Source organism: Salvelinus alpinus, chromosome 6, assembly GCF_045679555.1.
Source record: "Salvelinus alpinus chromosome 6, SLU_Salpinus.1, whole genome shotgun sequence".
Taxonomy (NCBI): domain Eukaryota; kingdom Metazoa; phylum Chordata; class Actinopteri; order Salmoniformes; family Salmonidae; genus Salvelinus; species Salvelinus alpinus.
The window spans coordinates 52331051-52351242 of NC_092091.1; the positions used below are offsets into that span (position 1 = coordinate 52331051).

The 20192-nt window shown below is 42.6% G+C and overlaps 2 protein-coding genes across 3 annotated transcripts in view; one reads left to right on the forward strand and one right to left on the reverse strand.

The window, feature by feature from the left end:
• Positions 1 to 2425: 2425 nt before the first annotated feature.
• On the forward strand, positions 2426 to 5073 carry slc25a4 (solute carrier family 25 member 4). The gene is made up of 4 exons (XM_071406983.1): positions 2426 to 2658; positions 3454 to 3940; positions 4072 to 4212; positions 4450 to 5073. The coding sequence occupies exons 1-4, from the start codon at positions 2548 to 2550 to the stop codon at positions 4605 to 4607; spliced, it is 897 nt and encodes a 298-aa protein (XP_071263084.1). The 5' UTR covers positions 2426 to 2547; the 3' UTR covers positions 4608 to 5073.
• Positions 5074 to 5922: 849 nt separating this feature from the next.
• cfap97 (cilia and flagella associated protein 97) overlaps positions 5923 to 20192 on the reverse strand; it is a 28353-nt gene continuing 14083 nt past the window's right edge. Inside the window, exons 7-8 of one of the 2 annotated variants that reach the window (XM_071406980.1) lie at positions 8756 to 8924; positions 5923 to 6950 (exon numbers count right to left, since the gene is read on the reverse strand). In XM_071406980.1, coding sequence (XP_071263081.1) covers positions 6820 to 6950; positions 8756 to 8924 — 300 coding nt within the window. In that variant the 3' untranslated portion in view covers positions 5923 to 6819. The remainder of the gene's footprint in view (positions 6951 to 8755; positions 8925 to 20192) is intronic. The other variant, XM_071406982.1, reaches the window with a different exon arrangement.

The following is a 20192-nucleotide window of genomic DNA, read 5'->3' on the forward strand; positions in this document are numbered from 1 at the left end:
TTTGCAGAATAGGCTATAGGTGCGCGGTTGCTACAGACAACAGAAAGCACTCCAGCCCTCTCCACCAAAGTTTATTTGGTGCGGTGGTAAATGGTGGGGTGGAGTTGTCAACTCAAAGAACAATGGTGTTGTTCTTGGTTTTATGTGGTATTTTTATGTGTGCAACTTGACAAATTGATAGTCTCACAGCTGAAATACCCCACTGCGCAAAAGCTGGTTGAATCAACGTTGTTTACATGTCATTTCTAAAAAATTAAATAAAAAAATGCAATGTGATGAAGTTGAATCAACGTGGAAAACTGGTTGGATTTCCAAAAAGTAATCAATGTAAGGGTATTTCATTTTTTTAAGACACATTTTCCGAACTGTGGGAAATGTAACCTACATGCAACCTTAATTATACTTGTTTTAAAGTAGGCCTATAGCATTCGCCCCATTTAAAGTTATTTGAGTGGGTTTCAATAGCCTATTATATGTATTGCTGCCTGTCAAAATGCAATGCACTGATGGCAGTTGCTATGCAGCCTGCAAACAACTGCTAAAATCAATGTGCAGCAAAACCAGGGAAATGTGAGAGCATTACTCGCATTACTCGTTGCATAACTGTAATCATATAGTGATAATAAATCCCACCACCCATTTGCGTAATTTGCGCAATTAGCCTATTGCAATGGGCTGGCACGTGCGTGTAGGATTTGGTCCCATTCCAACAGGGCACAAGTCAAGCTCCTATGCAAGTCGAGGACGGAGCGACGCATTTGTAGGCTAATTAACGCCCCCTGCGCGCACACATGACCTATTCGTGCAGGATCTCTTGATCTCCGCGCTGCAGCCATAGGTCTCATGGAAAGGCTGACACGAGGAGCATGTATAGGCTATTAACGTTGTGCCTGGAATTTGAAACAAGGTGGGCTTCTATAACCACACAGACTCATTAGATTATTAGTTATCAATGGGATCCGGCTGGAATTCACCTACATTAGTATTTGTCACAGGTGAAAGGGCAAAGCAATGGTCTTGGTGCAGATATTTTATAATTAACCCGGTAATCAGGGTTGTAAGTATAGGAAAACCCTATAGTAAAATAGTAGGCTATATTCTTCCCACACAGTACAGACTATAGACAGCAAGTAGGCTATAGGTGTATACGTTAACATCTCTTTGGTTTAAAAAAAAGTATTTTAGGTACATTATTGATGCATTATTGTTGTGCAAACAGAATGATTGTGTTTTGACATCCAGAAATAGCAATAAAATAGAGTTTGATTGAATTCGACTGTTACTGTCTCAGCAACCAAGTGGAGAGTGAATGGTGTGGGCGCAACGCGGGTCTTTGGCAGCAACTCCAGGTCCTTTTGTACATTTAATTACAGGGCTTATGTTTTGTTTTCATAGGTTACTATTGTGTTGGTTAAGTCACAAGCTACATAATGTTCTGCAAGAGACTATATTCGGCTGTATCCAAGCAACGATCAAACATGCTTTCCTGTGTGTGAGAAATGCAAGAATATGAGTCTGTTTTCAAAGCTGGAACAACAGGTTAGAAATGGTCAAAACGACGAACCTACTGTAACATGTTTTGCTGAAGGTTTTGGCCTAATGCATACAAAACGGAGGAATACATTCGTTCCAGGGGTGAAAGCTTGTCCTAAATAGCCTACGTTGTTAGCAGGAACAGGCCTGAAGATATGAAAAATACAATTCCATTGACAATTAATGATAATTACAAAGAAGGCCATAATCAGCACATATAACCTACTTCTGCGCTGTAGGTCACATTGACATTCTGTTAAATGGAGACGCGCGCGCTTCCGGCTCTTCAAAACGCATCATAGGCTACAGGTCAGGCTATGAAGCAAATCCTCACCACATCATTAATAACATCACAATGTTAAAAAGTTGGCAAGCTAAGTTAAAGTATTTAAAGTCGCATGCATACCAGCAACAATGTCACCCTCTCGCCCTCGCTGTTAATGTGTGCATTTTGATGGCCTAATTGCCAGGCCTAACCTCTTAAATCACATTTTATCAGAACAATAAGACCTATATTGAATTATGAAGATACATAAAAAAGCTAAGCTAGCCTACCCATGTGTTAATTGCACACTGTATCATGGTGCCCACCCTAAACTGCGATAAAACTTTGGCCTAAAGAATAAATAGTGCATAAATAATGATAAATAGCTGTGATGTTGTGATGTTATTAAATAGCAGAATACGAATTATTATCTAACACCACTGTGTAATTGGAAAATTACTTGAATTTGCCCTTTAAAAGTCCCGAAATGTTCTATTACACTTTATTTAATAGACATGGCTAAGATTCGAAACTTAACCTAGGATATTTATTTAGCCTCGCCAATCTGTTCGACCGTCTGCATATCCATCACCCCCAAATTCTCGCGATATATAGCCCAGATATATTAGGCGGGATGGGGGCGCTTCGTCCACTTGGAAGGGCGTTGGGTTTCTTTGAGGGTGTCTTGGTGAGGACTGTCTGGAACATTTAGGGTCTGACCTCTACTCCACGAGGAGGAACTTGAAAACATGTCGGACGCGGTGGTTAGCTTCATTAAGGACTTTTTGGCTGGTGGCATTGCTGCTGCCATCTCCAAGACAGCTGTTGCTCCAATTGAGAGAGTAAAGTTGTTGCTCCAGGTAAGACTGAGTGAGAATAATTGTTTTCCAGTCTCTGTCATAAAGTTAATATATTATTGGTAATCCATTGAGTAAGATTGTAATACAATTAGATTCATTTGGCAAATGGTTTTCATGAAGAAAGACATGCGAAAAGCGCTTTGGAGACGTTTCTTACGCACATGACTTGTCGCTGTCCAAGGTGGTATTGAGCTTTCTAATTGGATTCGATAGGACTCAGGATTTGGCCTTTCGTTCAGAACAGAAACCGAATCATATGAATTTCAGGTCATAAAAGAAAAATGAATTTTGAATAACATAACGTTAATTTATTTGATGCGTTCTTATATTTCAATGTTGATTTCAAGTACACGTAATGCTATGTTTCGATTAATAGGATGATAATTAATTAGGCCAAAATGTCGATACTCGTTTGAATATAAGAGCGGCGATATTTGGTTTAGGCTACAGCTAAATTTATCCAGACGCATGCAACCCAATACACACAGACTGTGCTCAAGTGACATGAAGCAATGGCCAGTATACAACAGCGCTGAGAATAGCTCATTATAACAGAAATTGCACACATGCATTCCTACAAACCCGTGAGTATCATTGAACTAAAGTGAATTAGGAATTTGTCCCAACAACAAACTCAATATTGTTACGCTCTTGCTATAAGACAAACTTCAGTTGCGTAACACAAAGTAGGCCTAAAGTACAATGATAAAATCCGATTGACATGCTTTTTTGGGGGGCTTACTGAATTGAGGCTAAATTGAAAAATGTATTGTCTTCTGTTGTTCTGCTCTCCAGGTCCAACATGCCAGCCAACAAATCACAAAGGAAATGCAGTACAAAGGGATCATGGACTGCGTCAGGAGGATTCCCAAAGAGCAAGGCTTTATCTCCTTCTGGAGAGGCAACCTGGCCAATGTGATTCGTTACTTCCCCACCCAAGCCCTCAACTTCGCTTTCAAGGACAAGTACAAGAAGATCTTCCTTGGAGGAGTGGACCAGAAGACACAGTTCTGGCGTTGGTTCGCCGGTAACCTGGCATCCGGTGGCGCGGCCGGTGCCACCTCTCTTTGCTTCGTTTACCCACTTGACTTCGCCAGAACCAGGCTCGCGGCCGACATCGGAAAAAGCGGAGCTGAGAGAGAGTTCAGCGGTCTTGGCAGCTGTCTCAGCAAAATCTACAAAGCCGACGGTATCAAGGGCCTGTACCAGGGATTCAACGTGTCTGTCCAGGGCATCATCATCTACAGAGCTGCTTACTTTGGAGTCTATGACACAGCCAAGGGTGAGGAGCATGAGCTAAAGTCAAATCATAAATCTAAGTAGCTGTTTGCAATTGGGACGTTGTTTAAAGTATTGTATTTTACAAAAAATAGGCGCAGAATCCCAATTATGTTGCTCTATGTCATCGTCTAGGTATGCTGCCCGACCCCAAGAACACGCACATCTTCGTCAGCTGGATGATTGCCCAGAGCGTCACCGCAGTCGCCGGTATTATTTCATACCCATTTGACACCGTCAGACGTCGTATGATGATGCAGTCAGGACGCAAATCAGGTGAGATAGTTGTAGGCCTACTCGTTGAATCATATCAATGAATGACCGTCATTGTAAATAAGAATATGTTCTTAACTGACTTGCCTAGTTAAATAAAGGTAAAAAATAATAATAATTATCCATGGAAATATTCCATTGGTTTTATGCACGCGCACATTAGGCATGGCAATTGTCATTGAGTTGCCTACAGTAGGCCTATATTTCGCATTTTAATGATCAATGTGTCGATTTCAATAGCGGACATCATGTACACTGGCACAATCGACTGCTGGAAGAAGATCGCCAAGAATGAGGGAGGCAAAGCCTTCTTCAAGGGGGCCTGGTCCAACGTGATCCGAGGCATGGGCGGCGCCTTCGTCTTGGTGCTCTACGACGAGATCAAGAAGTACACATAAACATTCACAACTCCCTAGGAAACCCTTCACCACATGTCTTAATTGGATCACATAATGATAACAGCTTGGGTGAATTATCGGGGTAGATGTGTATTCTATTGAGCCAGCCCAGGAGTTGGTTGCTAGTTATCCTTCTCGCCACAGTGTATTTGTTCATGTGAGCAACGCACCGACTCTGAAACCTGTATATATCTTACCCAAGATGTACAGAAAAACGCACATCCAGGCCTGCCAGTTGACTGTCAAACTGGTCCAGAAAAGGGATTTTTCCATTTAATTACATGCCTACTGCTAACAAAGATTCATCCACTCTCCTCAGTTATTTCTTTCTCTCATAGTAAGTCAAATGAATGTACTCTTCACAGCAGCTGCTGTCTTCCAAGGGCCTTACGTTCCTGTGTTGTGTCATATCTCATACCACAATAAACATTATTTTAATAAGAATAAAGATGAAAATACCTACTAAGCCCTCTGCTTTGGTGCATTCCTTTGTCATTCATATTAGTTTTATTGAAATATTGTAATGTATACAATATATAACATATTATACAGTATAACATAATACATCAAAACATTTAGGCAAGGGTTACTAGTTTCAGGCTCTGACTTGGTCTATTATAGGGTTAGAAATATCATCCATCCCATTTTCTTGGGCTGCTATAGAGATCCTTCTATTGGGAGCCAGCCTAGATGGGAATCATATCAGTGTCTCATCAGCTGCCATGCTTCATAGTATTTGTTATGTACATAACAGATACAATACAAATGTAATATTACTCCCATTTTCTCAAACTTCAGGTTTTACTAGGCTATACATACACATTACTATAAATGACATAAAAAAGGCCAACAAACTTGATGTTTGCAATACCAACATACAAATGTATAACTTTTCCTGTGCCAACCCTCATAAACCAATTTATTTGAGTAAGCTTATAGTACTAATTAACTACAAGTTAATATTTTCCTTGTTCTTTTCTCTGTTGATGACTTATAGTGCTGGGTCAGTCATCCCTGGCAGCTAACATGTCACTCACGTGTTGGACTTCTGACCATGACACAGCCAATCACTGGCCTATTTTCCCTGCCGCTGTTGTAGCCATCGTGTGTGCGTGTGTGACATTATGTCATTGTGGGTGATAATTATTCATGTCCACAACATGCCAGATTTGCTGCCTGTTAAGTGTGTCTGCATTGGCAGTCTTTGTTGCCACGTGGATGGTATGCAGCTAACTGGCCTACAAAAGACAGCTGCCACAAGTGGAAAAGTCCTGTGGACATTGTTTGAGCTCATTTGACCACGGACAGACATGAGTGGTGCGCGCAACAAGCAGCTTTATTGGAAAACGTCAAGAAATTTGCACAGGATCACAATAAAAAAAAAATATGACTAATTCTCCCATAATATTCTAAAAAAGCTTTACTAGACCACAAAGATATATCTCTCTCATTATTCATCATAATGTAAGAACAATTACAGAAAAATTGCAGAAAAGTTCCACTTGAACATATTTCACAAGAGTGCAAATACAGCATGGAATACTTTGTGCTTACTCTATTCACTAAGCATATTGATAAGCACCACCTGCTAAGCTGACAAAGGAATGTTTTTTTTTTTTATAGCTGAACCATATTACCTATATCCAGGCTATAGCCAGGCTATATCTTCCATTACAACAGAAGCACAGTTCACAATACTTTATAGCAGCTAGCCTTGGTCCTGGGAAGCAATAGTGAAGCAGTTTTATGAGACTGGTTGTATAACGGCAACACAATATCATTCTTACATCATTTAGGACTGGTTTTCCGGACCTAAATGAAGCCTACTACTCCTGGACTAAAAAGTATGCTCCAAGGAAAAACTCAATTGAAAGTTATTTTAGGCTTAGTCTAAATCTGGGAAACAGACAATCAGTGTCAGATCCCTTTATTTATTAGTATTGAGGGCTAAAACAGAATCACTGGACAAGTGCATGATCAGAGCACAATGGAGATTTAGTTTGGACAAAGTGTGACCAATTTCTGGCTTCACACATCTCTGACACAGATCCTTCATTGTGTGGGACACTCCTAACAACCTCAACTTAACCATCTGGGGGAAGAATGTCAAACTGACTTCGGATCAGTGTTTAGGGGCAACTATTGACTTATAGGTAAGGACTTGGAAGGGGTGGGGGAGTTGGGGAATGGGGCTCCTCCCTGAGCACAGCTCTCAGGACCATGCTGCTCGGGACGCTGCCGTACTGGCGTGCCTGGGTAGGGGTGTGGAGGTGGTAGCGATGGCAGATGATGCCCTGGCACTATGGTGGTTGTGGTTCGTACTGCCAGGCCTGGGGCTCTTTCCTGAAGAAAAAAACAAGACAATAGGGGTCAATACTACTACTGATTTACATACTATTCCTACTACATTAATTATATGCTAGTATTACTATACTACACATATGATGAAACAACAAGACAACATGTGTCAATAGTACTACTGATTTACATACTATTGCTACTACATTAATTACATACTAGTATTACTATACTACACATATGATGTACTACCTTCTCCCAAATTTAACTCCCTCAATGTAAAAATATATGGGCTATGTACATTCGAGTACAACAGTACATCACATTTGACATTTGTGGGGTGGGAAAAAGGGAAACAAAAAAACAGCTGTGAGTATTTGTTACAATTTTGTGCATTTTAAACACAGATGTCTCACTCAGAAACTATATTTTAATATTTGTTCATAAAAAAAACAAAGTGTGCATATCAGCAGCCACTTTCAGTACAGTACGCAGTACGGTCACACAAAGGGGATGCCGCCGGGAAATTTGAGGCATTATCAAGTGCTTGTCAAATTGTGAATGAGAGACTGATAAAGTGTGTACAGCCTGCACAAAAAACTAAGCAGAGCTCATGCCTTTCATGCAACTTTTTTCAAATCATCATTAGAGTCGCATCATGTAGCCTTAGAAAGTATTAAAAATCAAAACATATAGCCCAACGCTTGTATCACAACTAAAGTTACATAGATAAAACTCTAAATTAAGCAGGAGTACCTGTTTCTTTGTTAACCGCTCACCACAGAATTGCCACGTGCGCATTCACTCAAATCGTTTGGAGAAAATATTTATTTTATTTTATTCAATTGTATTCTTAATACCATAAAACCCTATAAAAGAATTCCATGGAATTCTAAGCAAATCTTGTCTGCTAAATGAACTAGTGTAGCCCACAGCCATATGGCATAGCCAGATCAGTACCAAACATAAGGACAACTCAGAGTATGCTATTCTGTTCTTCTGAAATAGACTACATTTTCTTCATATCATGTTTCTTTAGACCTGTCTAAAATAAATAATGGATTTATTGTGATGGTGTAGGCTATATTACATGGATTTATTAGACTCTATAAAATGTAGATGCTCCAAAGGTCTGCATCAGTGGCTTGCAGGCTTATGTGTTGAAGCCAGAAGATGCTACATGTGTTTATGTTAATTAATGGTCAATTACCATGAGACCGGCAGTTATTTGCTTGACAATCACCGGCTGACAAAATTTTGTGACGCCACAGCCCTATGCGTGAGCAGTTACTAATTTAGCAAAATACAAGTAATCTGAACACAAGTGTGACACGTGTGCATACAGTAGGGAGTAATATGTATGTTTTGGTCTTCAACATATCACAACTTATTTCAGCATATTGATTATGAATTTGGACATTTAAAACCGGTGACACTCGGCTACAGTATATAGTATATATAAAAAATACAGGAAGCAGCAACAGTATCATTTCCAACTTATGTTTTAGGAATATACATTTAATATTATTTCTCATCATGATTCTACTTCATCATGTAAAAACTACTGAATGCTATGATTTATTTTTGAAATCATGAAAATTAGTTTGCCCTGGCTACAGTGGAAGTGCTCAGTTCTTATGATCTCGAAAACATTACATGCAAAAAAAAAAAAGGGATTATATTAACAGTGGACTAATGGAAAAAATACCAAAATATGTTTTGAGTAAAGTGATCCTTTAAAAGAACAAAAATAAAAGATGCCAATTTAGTCTCTCTTAATGAATGACAGAAATAAGTATTGTCTTTGGGCTATTGAGAGCTATTGAGCATCAGTTCTTCAGAGAGGTGACCTGGTGACGTTCTGCTGGAGGACCGCTCCATCTTGGAGGGCGATCTGTCCATGGCTGAGAGCGAGGTGGCGATGCCCAGGTATCCGGCCTGGCGCTGGTAGTCTGCCAGCTGCTCTGCCCTCTTCATGCCCCGGGTGGGCCTCACTGACTCTAGCCTCCGCAGGAAAGCCTGGTGAGAAATGGTGGTAACAATTTCCATGAAAGGTACCTGTATAATGTCATCCTAAGACATTCATAACCTATACATATCGCAGTGCATACACCAATTGCAAGACATAACTACAATATTAACTTGCGGTCGTTGTCATAAGGTGACGTATGCAACTATGAAATGCCTATTAACTGCTCTATTAATACGGTGAGGGTTATGAAGCCATTATGTAGGTGCCCATCAACATTTTCAAACACTGGCAGAGCATAAAACACTATTTTACATTCTTTTTCCAGATTTGACCTGAAAATCATAATATAATTGTGTGTCTAGCAATGGATACCTTTAGGTACTGCAAATAATTCAACACCATTGGTAACTGTCTGGTACCGAATGGTATACAGTCGTGGCCAAAAGTTCTGAGAATGACACAAATATTAATTTCCACAAAGTTTGCTGCTTCAGAGTCTTTAGATATTTTTGTCAGATGTTACTATGGAACACTGACGTATATTTACAAGCATTTCATAAGTGTCAAAGGCTTTTATTGCCAATTACATGAAGTTGATGCAGAGTCAATATTTGCAATAATGCTGTCAATTAACTTCTGGGCCACATCCTGACTGATGGCAGCCCATTCTTGCATAATCAATGCTTGGAGTTTGTCAGAATTTGTGGGATTTTGTTTGTCCACACGCCTCTTGAGGATTGACCACAAGTTCTCAATGGGATTAAGGTCTGGGGAGTTTCCTTGCCATGGACCCAAAATATCAATGTTTTGTTCCCCGAGCCACTTAGTTATCACTTTTGCCTTATGGCAAGGTGCTCCATCATGCTGGAAAATACATTGTTCGTCACCAAACTGTTCCTAGATGGTTGGGAGAAGTTGCTCTCGGAGGATGTGTTGGTACCATTCTTTATTCATGGCTGTGTTCTTAGGCAAAATTGTGAGTGAGCCCACTCCCTTGGCTGAGAAGCAACCCCACCCCAGAATATTCTCAGGATGCTTTACTGTTGGCATGACACAGGACTGATGGTAGCGCTCACCTCGTCTTCTCCGGACAAGCTTATTCCGGATGCCCGAAACAATCAGAGAAAATGACTTTACCCCAGCCCTTAGCAGTCCAATCCCTGTACCTTTTGCAGAATATCAGTCTGTCCTTGATATTTTTCCTGGAGAGAAGTGGCTTCTTTGCTGCCCTTCTTGACACCAGGCCATCCTCCAAAAGCCTTCGCCTCACTGTGCGTGCAGATGCACTCACACCTGCCTGCTGCCATTCCTGAGCAAGCTCTGTACTGGTGGTGCCCCGATCCTGCAGCTGAATCAACTTTAGGAGACGGTCCTGGCGCTTGCTGGACTTTCTTGGGCGCCCTGAAGCCTTCTTCACAACAATTGAACCGCTCTCCTTGAAGATCTTGATGATCCGATAACTGGTTGATTTAGGTGCAATCTTACCGGCAGCAATGTCCTTGCCTGTGAAGCCGTTTTTGTGCAAAGCAATGATGACGGCACGTGTTTCCTCGCAGGTAACCATGGTTGACAGAGGAAGAACAATGATTCCAAGCACCACCCTCCTTTTGAAGCTTCCAGTCTGTTGTTCGAACTTAATCAGCATGACAGAGTGATCTCCAGCCTTGTCCTCATCAACACTCACACCTGTGTTAACGAGAGAATCACTGACATGATGTCAACTAGTACATTTGTGGCAGGGCTGAAATGCAGTGTAAATGTTTTTTGGGGATTCAGTTCATTTGCATGGCAAAGAGGGACTTTGCAATTAATTGCAATTCATCTGATCACTCTTCATAACATTCTGGAGTATATGTAAATTGCCATCATACAAACTGAGGCAGCAGACTTTGTGAAAATTAATATTTGTGTCATTCTCAAAACTTTTGGCCACGACTGTACAGTATAAGCTAATAGTTTTTCAAAAAGGTAAATATTGTGAAATTGTGCACAAAAAATGACATACAGACCACTTTGTCTATTTTGATTATGCCAGCCCAGTGTCATTGATAGAGTAGGCAGCTGCAGGCATGCTGCACACCCGTAATATCATTAGCACACTTCAGTTAAACAAAATGGATCTGTCAACAGTGTCAAAGGGAACAAGCCTTACAAATCCACTGGACATGAGCCATTACTATTATAAACTCAGCAAAAAAAGAAATGTCCTCTCGCTGTCAACTGCGTTTATTTTCAGCACACTTAACATGTGTAAATATTTGTATGAACATAACAAGATTCAACAACTGAGATATAAACTAAACAAGTTCCACAGACATGTGACTAACAGAAATGGAATAAAGTATCCCTGAACAAAGGGGGGGTCAAAATCAAAAGTAACAGTCAGTATCTGGTGTGGCCACCAGCTGCATTAAGTACTCCAGTACATCTCCTCCTCATGGACTGCACCAGATTTGCCAGTTCTTGCTGTGAGATGTTACCCCACTCTTCCACCAAGGCACCAGCAAGTTCCCAGACATTTCTGGGAGGCATGGCCCTAGCCCTCACCCTCCGATCCAACAGGTCCAGACGTGCTCTTTGGGATTGAGATCCGGGCTCTTCGCTGGCCATGGCAGAACACTGACATTCCTGTCATGCAGGGAATCACGCACAGAACGAGCAGTATGGCTGGTGGCATTGTCATGCTGGAGGGTCATGTCAGGATGAGCCTGCAGGAAGGGTACCACATGAGGGAGGAGGATGTCTCCCCTGTAACGCACAGCGTTGAGATTGCCTGCAATGACAACAAGCTCAGTCCAATGATGCTGTGACACACCGCCCCAGACCATGACGGGCCCTCCACCTCCAAATCGATCCCGCTCCAGAATACAGGCCTCGATGTAACGCTCATTCCTTCGACGATAAACGCGAATCGGACCATCACCCCTGGTGAGACAAAACCGCAACTCGTCAGTGAAGAGCACTTTTTCCTAGTCCTGTCTGGTCCAGCGATGGTGGGTTTGTGCCCATAAGCAACGTTGTTGCCGGTGATGTCTGGTGAGGACATGCCTTACAACAGGCCTACAAGCCCTCAGTCCAGCCTCTCTCAGCACTGATGGTGGGATTGTCCGTTCCTGGTGTAACTCGGGTAGTTGTTGTTGCCATCCTGTACCTGACCCACAGGTGTGATGTTCGGATGTACCGATCCTGTGCAGGTGCTGTTACATGTGGTCTGCCACTGCGAGGATGATCAGCTGTCTGTCCTGTCTCCCTGTAGCGCTGTCTTAGGCGTCTCACAGTACAGACATTGCAATTTATTGCCCTGGCCACATCTGCAGTCCTCATGCCTCCTTGCAGCATGCCTAAGGCACGTTCACGCAGATGAGCAGGGACCCTGGCCATCTTTCTTTTGGTGTTTTTCAGAGTCAGTAGAAAGGCCTTTTTAGTGTCCTAAGTTTTCATAACTGTGACCTTAATTGCCTACCATCTGTAAGCTGTTCGTGTCTTAACAACCGTTCCACAGGTGCATGTTCATGAATTGTCTGTAGAAATATAACCACTCTCAAATTCAAAGACAGAGTTATGGATGCAAGGACTGACCATCCATGATACAGAACTTATAGTTTTAAACATGTTTTTTTTAATGCAAAACAGTGTTTAAAACAAGCTTATATTTTGGGTTTGTTTATGAAATTTTTTGTACCCCTTTTTCTCCCCAATTGGTAGTTACAGTCTTGTCCCATCGCTGCAAGTCCCGTACGGACTCGGGAGAGGCGAAGGTCGAGAGCTGTGCGTCCTCCGAAAAACAACCCAGCCAAGCTGCTTCTTGACATAACGCCTGCTTAACCCGGAAGCCAGCCGCACCAATGTGTCGGAGGAAACACCGTACACCTGGCGACCGTGTCAATGTGCATTGTACCCGGCCCGCCACAGGAGTTGCTAGTGTGCTATGGGACAAGAACATCCCTGCCGGCCAAACCCTCCCCTAACCCGGTCGACGCTGGGCCAATTGCGTGCCGCCCCATGGGTCTCCAGGTCGCGGCCGGCTGTGACCGAGCCTGGACTCGAACCAATCTCTAGTGGCCTTAGACCACTGCACCACTCGGGAGGCCCATATTTAGGGTTCTGATGGGGTATGAAAGTTGAACTAAGCTCATGAGGCAAATATAAGTAATATTCTTCAAGAATTAATGGGTATATACAGTGCCTTCGGTAAGTATTCAGACCCCTTGACTTCTTCCACATTCCATGTTACAGCCTTATTCTAAAATGTATTAAATTATTGTTTTCCCTCAATCTACACACAACACCCCACAATGAAAAAGTGAAAACAGGTTCAGATTTCCTTTTGCAAATGTATAAAATAAACTAAAAGCAGAAATACCTTATTTAAGTATTCAGACCCTTTGCTATGAGACTCGAAATTGAGCTCAGGTGCATCCTGTTTCCATTGATCATCCTTGAGATGTTTCTACAACTTGGAATCCAACGGTGGTAAATTCAACTGATTAGACATTATTTGTAAAAGGCACACATCTGTCTATATAAGGTTCCACAGTTGACAGTGCATGTCAGAGCAAAAACGGAATTGTCCATAGAGCTCCGAGACAGGATTCTGTTGATGCACAGATCTGGGGAAAGGTATCAAAAAATGTCTGCAGCATTGAAGGTCCCCAAGAACACAGTATCCACCATCATTCTTAAATGGAAGAAGTTTGGAACGAGCAAGACACTTCCTAGAGCTGACCGCCTGACCAAACTGAGCAATTGGGGCAGAAGGGCCGTGGTCAGGGAGATGACCAAGAACCCGATGGTCAATCTGACAGAGCTCCAGAGTTCCTCTGTGCAGATGGGATAACCTTCCAGAAGGACAACCATCTCTGCAGCACTCCACCAATCAGGCCTTTATGGTAGAGTGGCCAGACGGAAGCCACTTTTCAGTAAAAGGCACATGACAGCCCGCTTGGAGTTTTTCAAAAGGCACCTAAAGGACACTCCGACCATGAGAAACAAGATTCTCTGGTCTGATGAAACCAAGATTAAACTCTTTGGCCTGAATGCCAAGCATCACGTCTGGAAGAAACCTGGCACCATCCCTACGGTGAAGCATGGTGGTGGTTTTTCAGCACCCGGGACTGTCAAGATCGAGGGAAAGATGAAAGGAGCAAAGTACAGAGAGATCCTTGACGAAAACCTGCTCCAGAGCACTCAGGACCTCAGACTGGGATGAAGGTTCATCTTCCAACAGGACAACGACCCTCAGCAAACAGCCAAGACAGCGCAGGAGTGGCTTCGGGACAAGTCTCTGAATGTCCTTGTTTGGCCCAGCCAGAGCCCGGACTTGAACCCGATCCAACATCTCTGGAGAGACCTGAAAATAGCTGACAGAGTTTGAGAGGATCTGCAGATAAAATTGGGAGAAACTCCCCAAATACAGGTGTGATATTTCTTTCTTTTTTTATACATTTGCAAAAATTTCTAAAAACCTGTATTTCCTTTGTCATTTTGGGGTATTATCTGTAGATTGATGAGGATTTAAAAATAAGGCTGTAACGTAACAAAATGTGGAAATAGTCAAGGTGTCTGAATACTTTCCAAATGCACTATAAGTCAAAAAATGGATATAGCAACTGTTGATTGCCCCTTTAAAGGCAGACTCAGCGAAATGATGTTGCCACGAGCAGCACTGCAGATATTGAGATGAGCCAGGGCACCAAAACAGCGGCGAAGTTGATCCTCGCGCTTCAACGCGCTAAGTTGTTGCGAAAATTGAACCACTATGCTGTTTACTTTCTGCATCTACGTCATATCGCTGACTCTACCTGTAACACACGATTGACAAAAGATGACGGTATCTGGACATGTTTTGATTTGCGACAGCCGCAAAGTATGTGCGCTGGTAGTTAGTTAAAAACACAACATATGTACATTAACTGTGAACACCGTATGTCTACTGCACAGCTTTTGTATGTGTGAGAGTGAGTGAGTCAGTGAGTGAGTGAGTAAGAGAAAGAGAAAGAGTACTATTCAACTTATGCTGCGCAGTAGTTCATTCAGAGATGGATTTGGTTAAATCCGGTCAATAAGATGAGCATGCAGATGAGGTTCTATGATGTCATAACCCCCCCCCCCCCCACACCCCTTTACCATTCCTTCTGACATTACACAAGAGAAACGCTTTGCTGACTTATGGCTTTGGGCCCCTCTCCCTAATTTAACTGGTTGGTTGGCCCTTAGCCATGACCTTGACCTTATTGGAAGTACATGGCATGAGTTCACATGAACTCTTCCTTAGACACAGTCCACACTAATTAAAACTACTTGACCCCTCCGATCATGTTCAATAGCTAGATCTCTTGCAAATAGATTATATTTCAATGAGTGCAAAAATATTTTATTTCAATGAGAAACTGGATAAATAAAAGTGGAAATTAAACTAAAGTATTAGCCAAACACATTACCAAAACAAAAAAAATTGGGTCATTGTGGCAAGATCATATGGCATTTTTTTATACATTTCAACTATCTAATATGACTTCTCATACACTGTCAGTAGACAGTTCATGTAGAAACAGAAACGTTTCCAAGGCCATTACCACCAGAGACCTTAATGAAACTGGGAGAGGATAGTGAGCCATGAAAAGCAGAGGTAAAAACGTGGTCCATTGAGAGTAAAAATAACCAGTGCTCAGCCAGCAGCTCAAAATGTCACATGCAGTCACACTACCACCAACAAACCCTATGGAGAGGAAATCTCAGTAAGTGAGACCGTCAGGAAGAACTAGGAATGGAAATAGGGGAAAGGTTAAGAATGGTCCCCCATATTTCATTGGAGGCAGAACTGACCTGTACTATATCTAAACCCCTTGCTAGAAAATATATATAAAATGTTTTGTGTAAACCAATACAATCTCTCAGACAGTGTGTATAACAATATCATAAAATATGCATAGAGCCAGGTAAGAACAAGGTATTCATATTTCTCTCAGGTCACACTTTGGATAGTCCCAAGTTATGATCTACAGATGGTCAAACTATCTGTTGATATGCAACTGCTTGCTAAAGCTAGGGTTAGAATAAGGGTTAGGTTAAGGTCAGGGTTACTGCTATTGTTAGTGGATTGTTAGTTGAAATGTTGTTGATGGTAATTGAACATCTACAAACCATCTACTTGGGATTCTACACATAAAGTGATACCTTCTCTCAAACTATATTGTGTACAATGAGTGAGAAGGACAGTCAACTACCCTGAACAACTCCAATGCTGGACAAATGTTCCATCTGTCAATGGAGAGACAGAGTGTGTGTGTGTGTGTGTGTGTGTGTGTGTGTGTGTGTGTGTGTGTGTGTGTGTGAGTTTATGTGAGAGGTGTATATACATCACACGGTATATTCAATTACAACACTAAGAATAGAGGGAGGGAGAGAAACTCTCCTCCCCCTCTTGATGAGTTAAGAGAGAGAGAGCAAGAAAGAGCTAAAGGGAGCACTGCAAGACATCTACAGTACTGTACAGCCTGTCCCAGCCAGCACTGCTCATTGCACAATAACAGTGCGAGTTTTGGAGATAAAAGGGTGACTTTCTGACATATAGGATGACAAACTTTATCTAATCACTGCAAACAATGAGCATTTTGAGATAAATTCCAGAATATTTTTTACAAATGAATAAAAAAATTTAAGCTGAAATGTCTTCAGTCATTAAGTATTCAGACCCTTTGTTATGGCAAGCCTAAATAAGTTCAGGAGTCACATAATAAGTTGCATGGTCTCACTGTGTGTGCAATAATAGTGTTTGACGTGGTTTTTTAATGACTACGTCATCTCTGTACCCCACACATGCAATTATCTGTAAAGTCCCTCAGTTGAGCAGTGAATTTTAAGTTGACCACAAAGACCAGGGAGGTTTTCCAATGCATTGCAAAGAACAGCACCTATTGGTAGACGGGTAAAAATAAAAATATATAATGTGGCAGGGCTTGCAAACTAGCAAACAAGCAACACTGAAGCATGCATGAGAGCACCAGTTGTCCTGGAAGACTGTATGATCATGCTCTCCGTAGCCGATGTGAGCAAGACCTTTAAACAGGTCAACATTCACAAGGCCATGGGGCCACTGATTACCTGGACGTATACTCAGAGCATGCGTGGACCAACTGGCAAGTGTCTTCACTGACATTTTCAAACTCTCCCTGACCAAGTCTGTAATCCCAACATGTTTCAAGCAGACCATCATAGTCCCTGTGCCCAAGAAAGCAAAGGTAACCTGCCTAAAATTACTCCCGCCCTGTAGCACTCACGTTGGTAGCCATGAAGTGCTTTGAAAGGCTGGTCATGGCTCACATCAACACCATCATTACGGAAACACTAGACCCACTCCAATTCGCATACCGCCCCAACAGAGCCACAGATGACACAATTTCAATCGCACTCCACACTGCCCTTTCCCACATGGACAAAAGGAATGTGAGAATGCTGTTCATTGACTACAGCTCAGCGTTCAACATCACAGTGCCCAAAAAGCTCATCACTAAGCTAAGGACCCTGGGACTAAAAACCTCCCTCTGCATCTGGACCCTGGACTTCCTGACGGGCCGCCTCCCAGGAGGTAAGGGTAGGCAACAACACATCTGCCACGCTGATCATCAGCGTGCTCAGTCCCCTCCTGTACTCACTGTTCACTCACAACTGCGTGGTCAAGTCAGGATGCTCTCGATGGTGCAGCTGTAGCTGTAAAACCTTTTGAGGATCTGAGGACCCATGCCAAATCTTTTCAGTTTCCTGAGGGGGAATAGGCTTTGTCGTGCCCTCTTCATGACTGTCTTGGTGTGCTTGGACCATGTTAGTTCGTTGGTGATGTGGACACCAAGGAACCTGAAGCTCTCAACCTGCTCCACTCCAGCCCAATCGATGAGAATGGGGGCATGCTCGGACTTCTTTTTCCTGTAGCCCACAATCATCTCCTTTGTCTTGATCACGTTGAGGGAGAAGTTGTTGTCCTGGCCCCACATGGCCAGGTCTCTGACCTCCTCTTTATAGGTTGTCTCGTTGTTGTTGGTGACACTGTTGTGTCATCGGCAAGCTTAATGATGGTGTTGGAGTCGTGCCTGGCCGTGCAGTCATGAGTGAACAGGGAGTACAGGAGGGGACTGAGCATGCACCCCTGAGGGGCCACTGTGTTGAGGATCAGCATGGCGGATGTTTTACTACCTACCCTCACCACCAGGGGGCAGCCCGTCTGGAAGTCCAGGATCCAAAACATTTTCAAAGACTCCAGTCACCCAAGTCATAGAGTGTTCTCTCTGCTCCCGAACGGCAAGCGGTACCTGAGCACCAAGTCTAGGTCCAAAAGGCTCCTTAACAGCTTCTACCCTCAAGCCATAAGACTACTGAACAATTAATCAAATGGCCACAAAGACTATTTACATCAACCCTCCCCCCTCCTTTGTTTTAAACTTCTGCTTCTCGCTGTTTATTATCTATGCATAGTCACTTAACCCCTACCTACATGTACAAATTACCTCGACTAACCTGTACCCCTGCACATTGACTCGGTACCGGTACCCCCTGTATATAGCCTCGGTATTGTTATTTTATTGTGCTAATTTATTTAATTTTTTACTTTAGTTTATTTAGTAAACATTTTCTTAACTCTATTTCTTGAACTGCATTGTTGGTTAACGGCTAGTAAGCATTTAACGGCAAGGTCTACCTGTTGTATTCAACTTGTCTAGGTCTTTTCATCAACTGATTTTAGCCATGGATTGCCATGGCTGTGGATTGCATGCATTGTTTAAATGAAATGTTGGCACATTGGCAGTTAGTTGTTTCAAATTATGGAATAATTCCTCTAAAACTGGTTGACTAGCTAGCTAACAAACATACAGTGCATATAAATTCTTCAAATTAAATATTTTATCACAGCAACACTATTATGGCTCTAGCCAGAAGTTTTGCTTTGGCATTTATGATTTATTCTACAATTCAAACAAGGAGATATCCCAAACTCCCGTTCCACCTACACCGAAAGACGTGGATGGAAATCTCCCCTTTCATATTGTGAACTTCGGCCATGAACAACTTTACCGGCACCTGATACCACCTTCCCAACGGGAACAGCTGAGCCGCTTGGGGGAAGGTACTCGCTGTTGGCTGGGCTCCCTGCCTGTGCTATTAAACCCCTACAACTCATCCAGAACGCCGCAGCCCGTCTGGTGTTCAACCTTCCCAAGTTCTCTCACGTCACCCCGCTCCTCCGCTCTCTCCACTGGCTTCCAGTTGAAGCTCGCATCCGCTACAAGACCATGGTGCTTGCCTACGGAGCTGTGAGGGGAACGGCACCTCCGTACCTTCAGGCTCTGATCAGGCCCTACACCCAAACAAGGGCACTGCGTTCATCCACCTCTGGCCTGCTCGCCTCCCTACCTCTGAGGAAGTACAGTTCCCGCTCAGCCCAGTCAAAACTGTTCGCTGCTCTGGCACCCCAATGGTGGAACAAACTCCCTCACGACGCCAGGTCAGCGGAGTCAATCACCACCTTCCGGAGACACCTGAAACCCCACCTCTTTAAGGAATACCTAGGATAGGATAAAGTAATCCTTCTAACCCCTCCCTCCCCCTTAAAAGAGTTAGATGCACTATTGTAAAGTGGCTGTTCCACTGGATATCATAAGGTGAATGCACCAATTTGTAAGTCGCTCTGGATAAGAGCGTCTGCTAAATGACTTAAATGTAAATGTAAATGTAAAGGTACACAGGAAACTTACACCTTTATTTAACGAGGCAAGTCAGTTAAGAACACATTCTTATTTTCAATGACGGCATAGGAACAGTGGGTTAACTGCCTTGTTCAGGGGCAGAACGACAGATTTTTACCTTGTCAGCTCAGGGATTCAATCTTGCAACCTTACGGTTAACTAGTCCAACGCTCTAACCATCTGCCTCACGAGGAGCCTGCCTGTTACGCGAATGCAGTAAGAAGCCATGGTAAGTTGCTAGCTAGCATTAAACTTATCTAATAAAAAACAATCAATCAATCATAATCACTAGTTATAACTACACATGGTTGATGATATTTCTAGTTTATCTAGCATGTCCTGCATTGCATATAACCGATGCAGTGCGCATTCGCGAAAAAGGACTGTCGTTGCTCCAACGTGTACCTAACCATAAACATCAATGCCTTTCTTAAAATCAATACACAGAAGTACATATTTTTAAACCTGCATATTTAGCTAAAAGAAATCCAGGTTAGCAGGCAATATTAACCAGGTGAAATTGTGTCACCTCACTTGCTTTCATTGCACGCAGAGTCAGGGTATATGCAACAGTTCGGG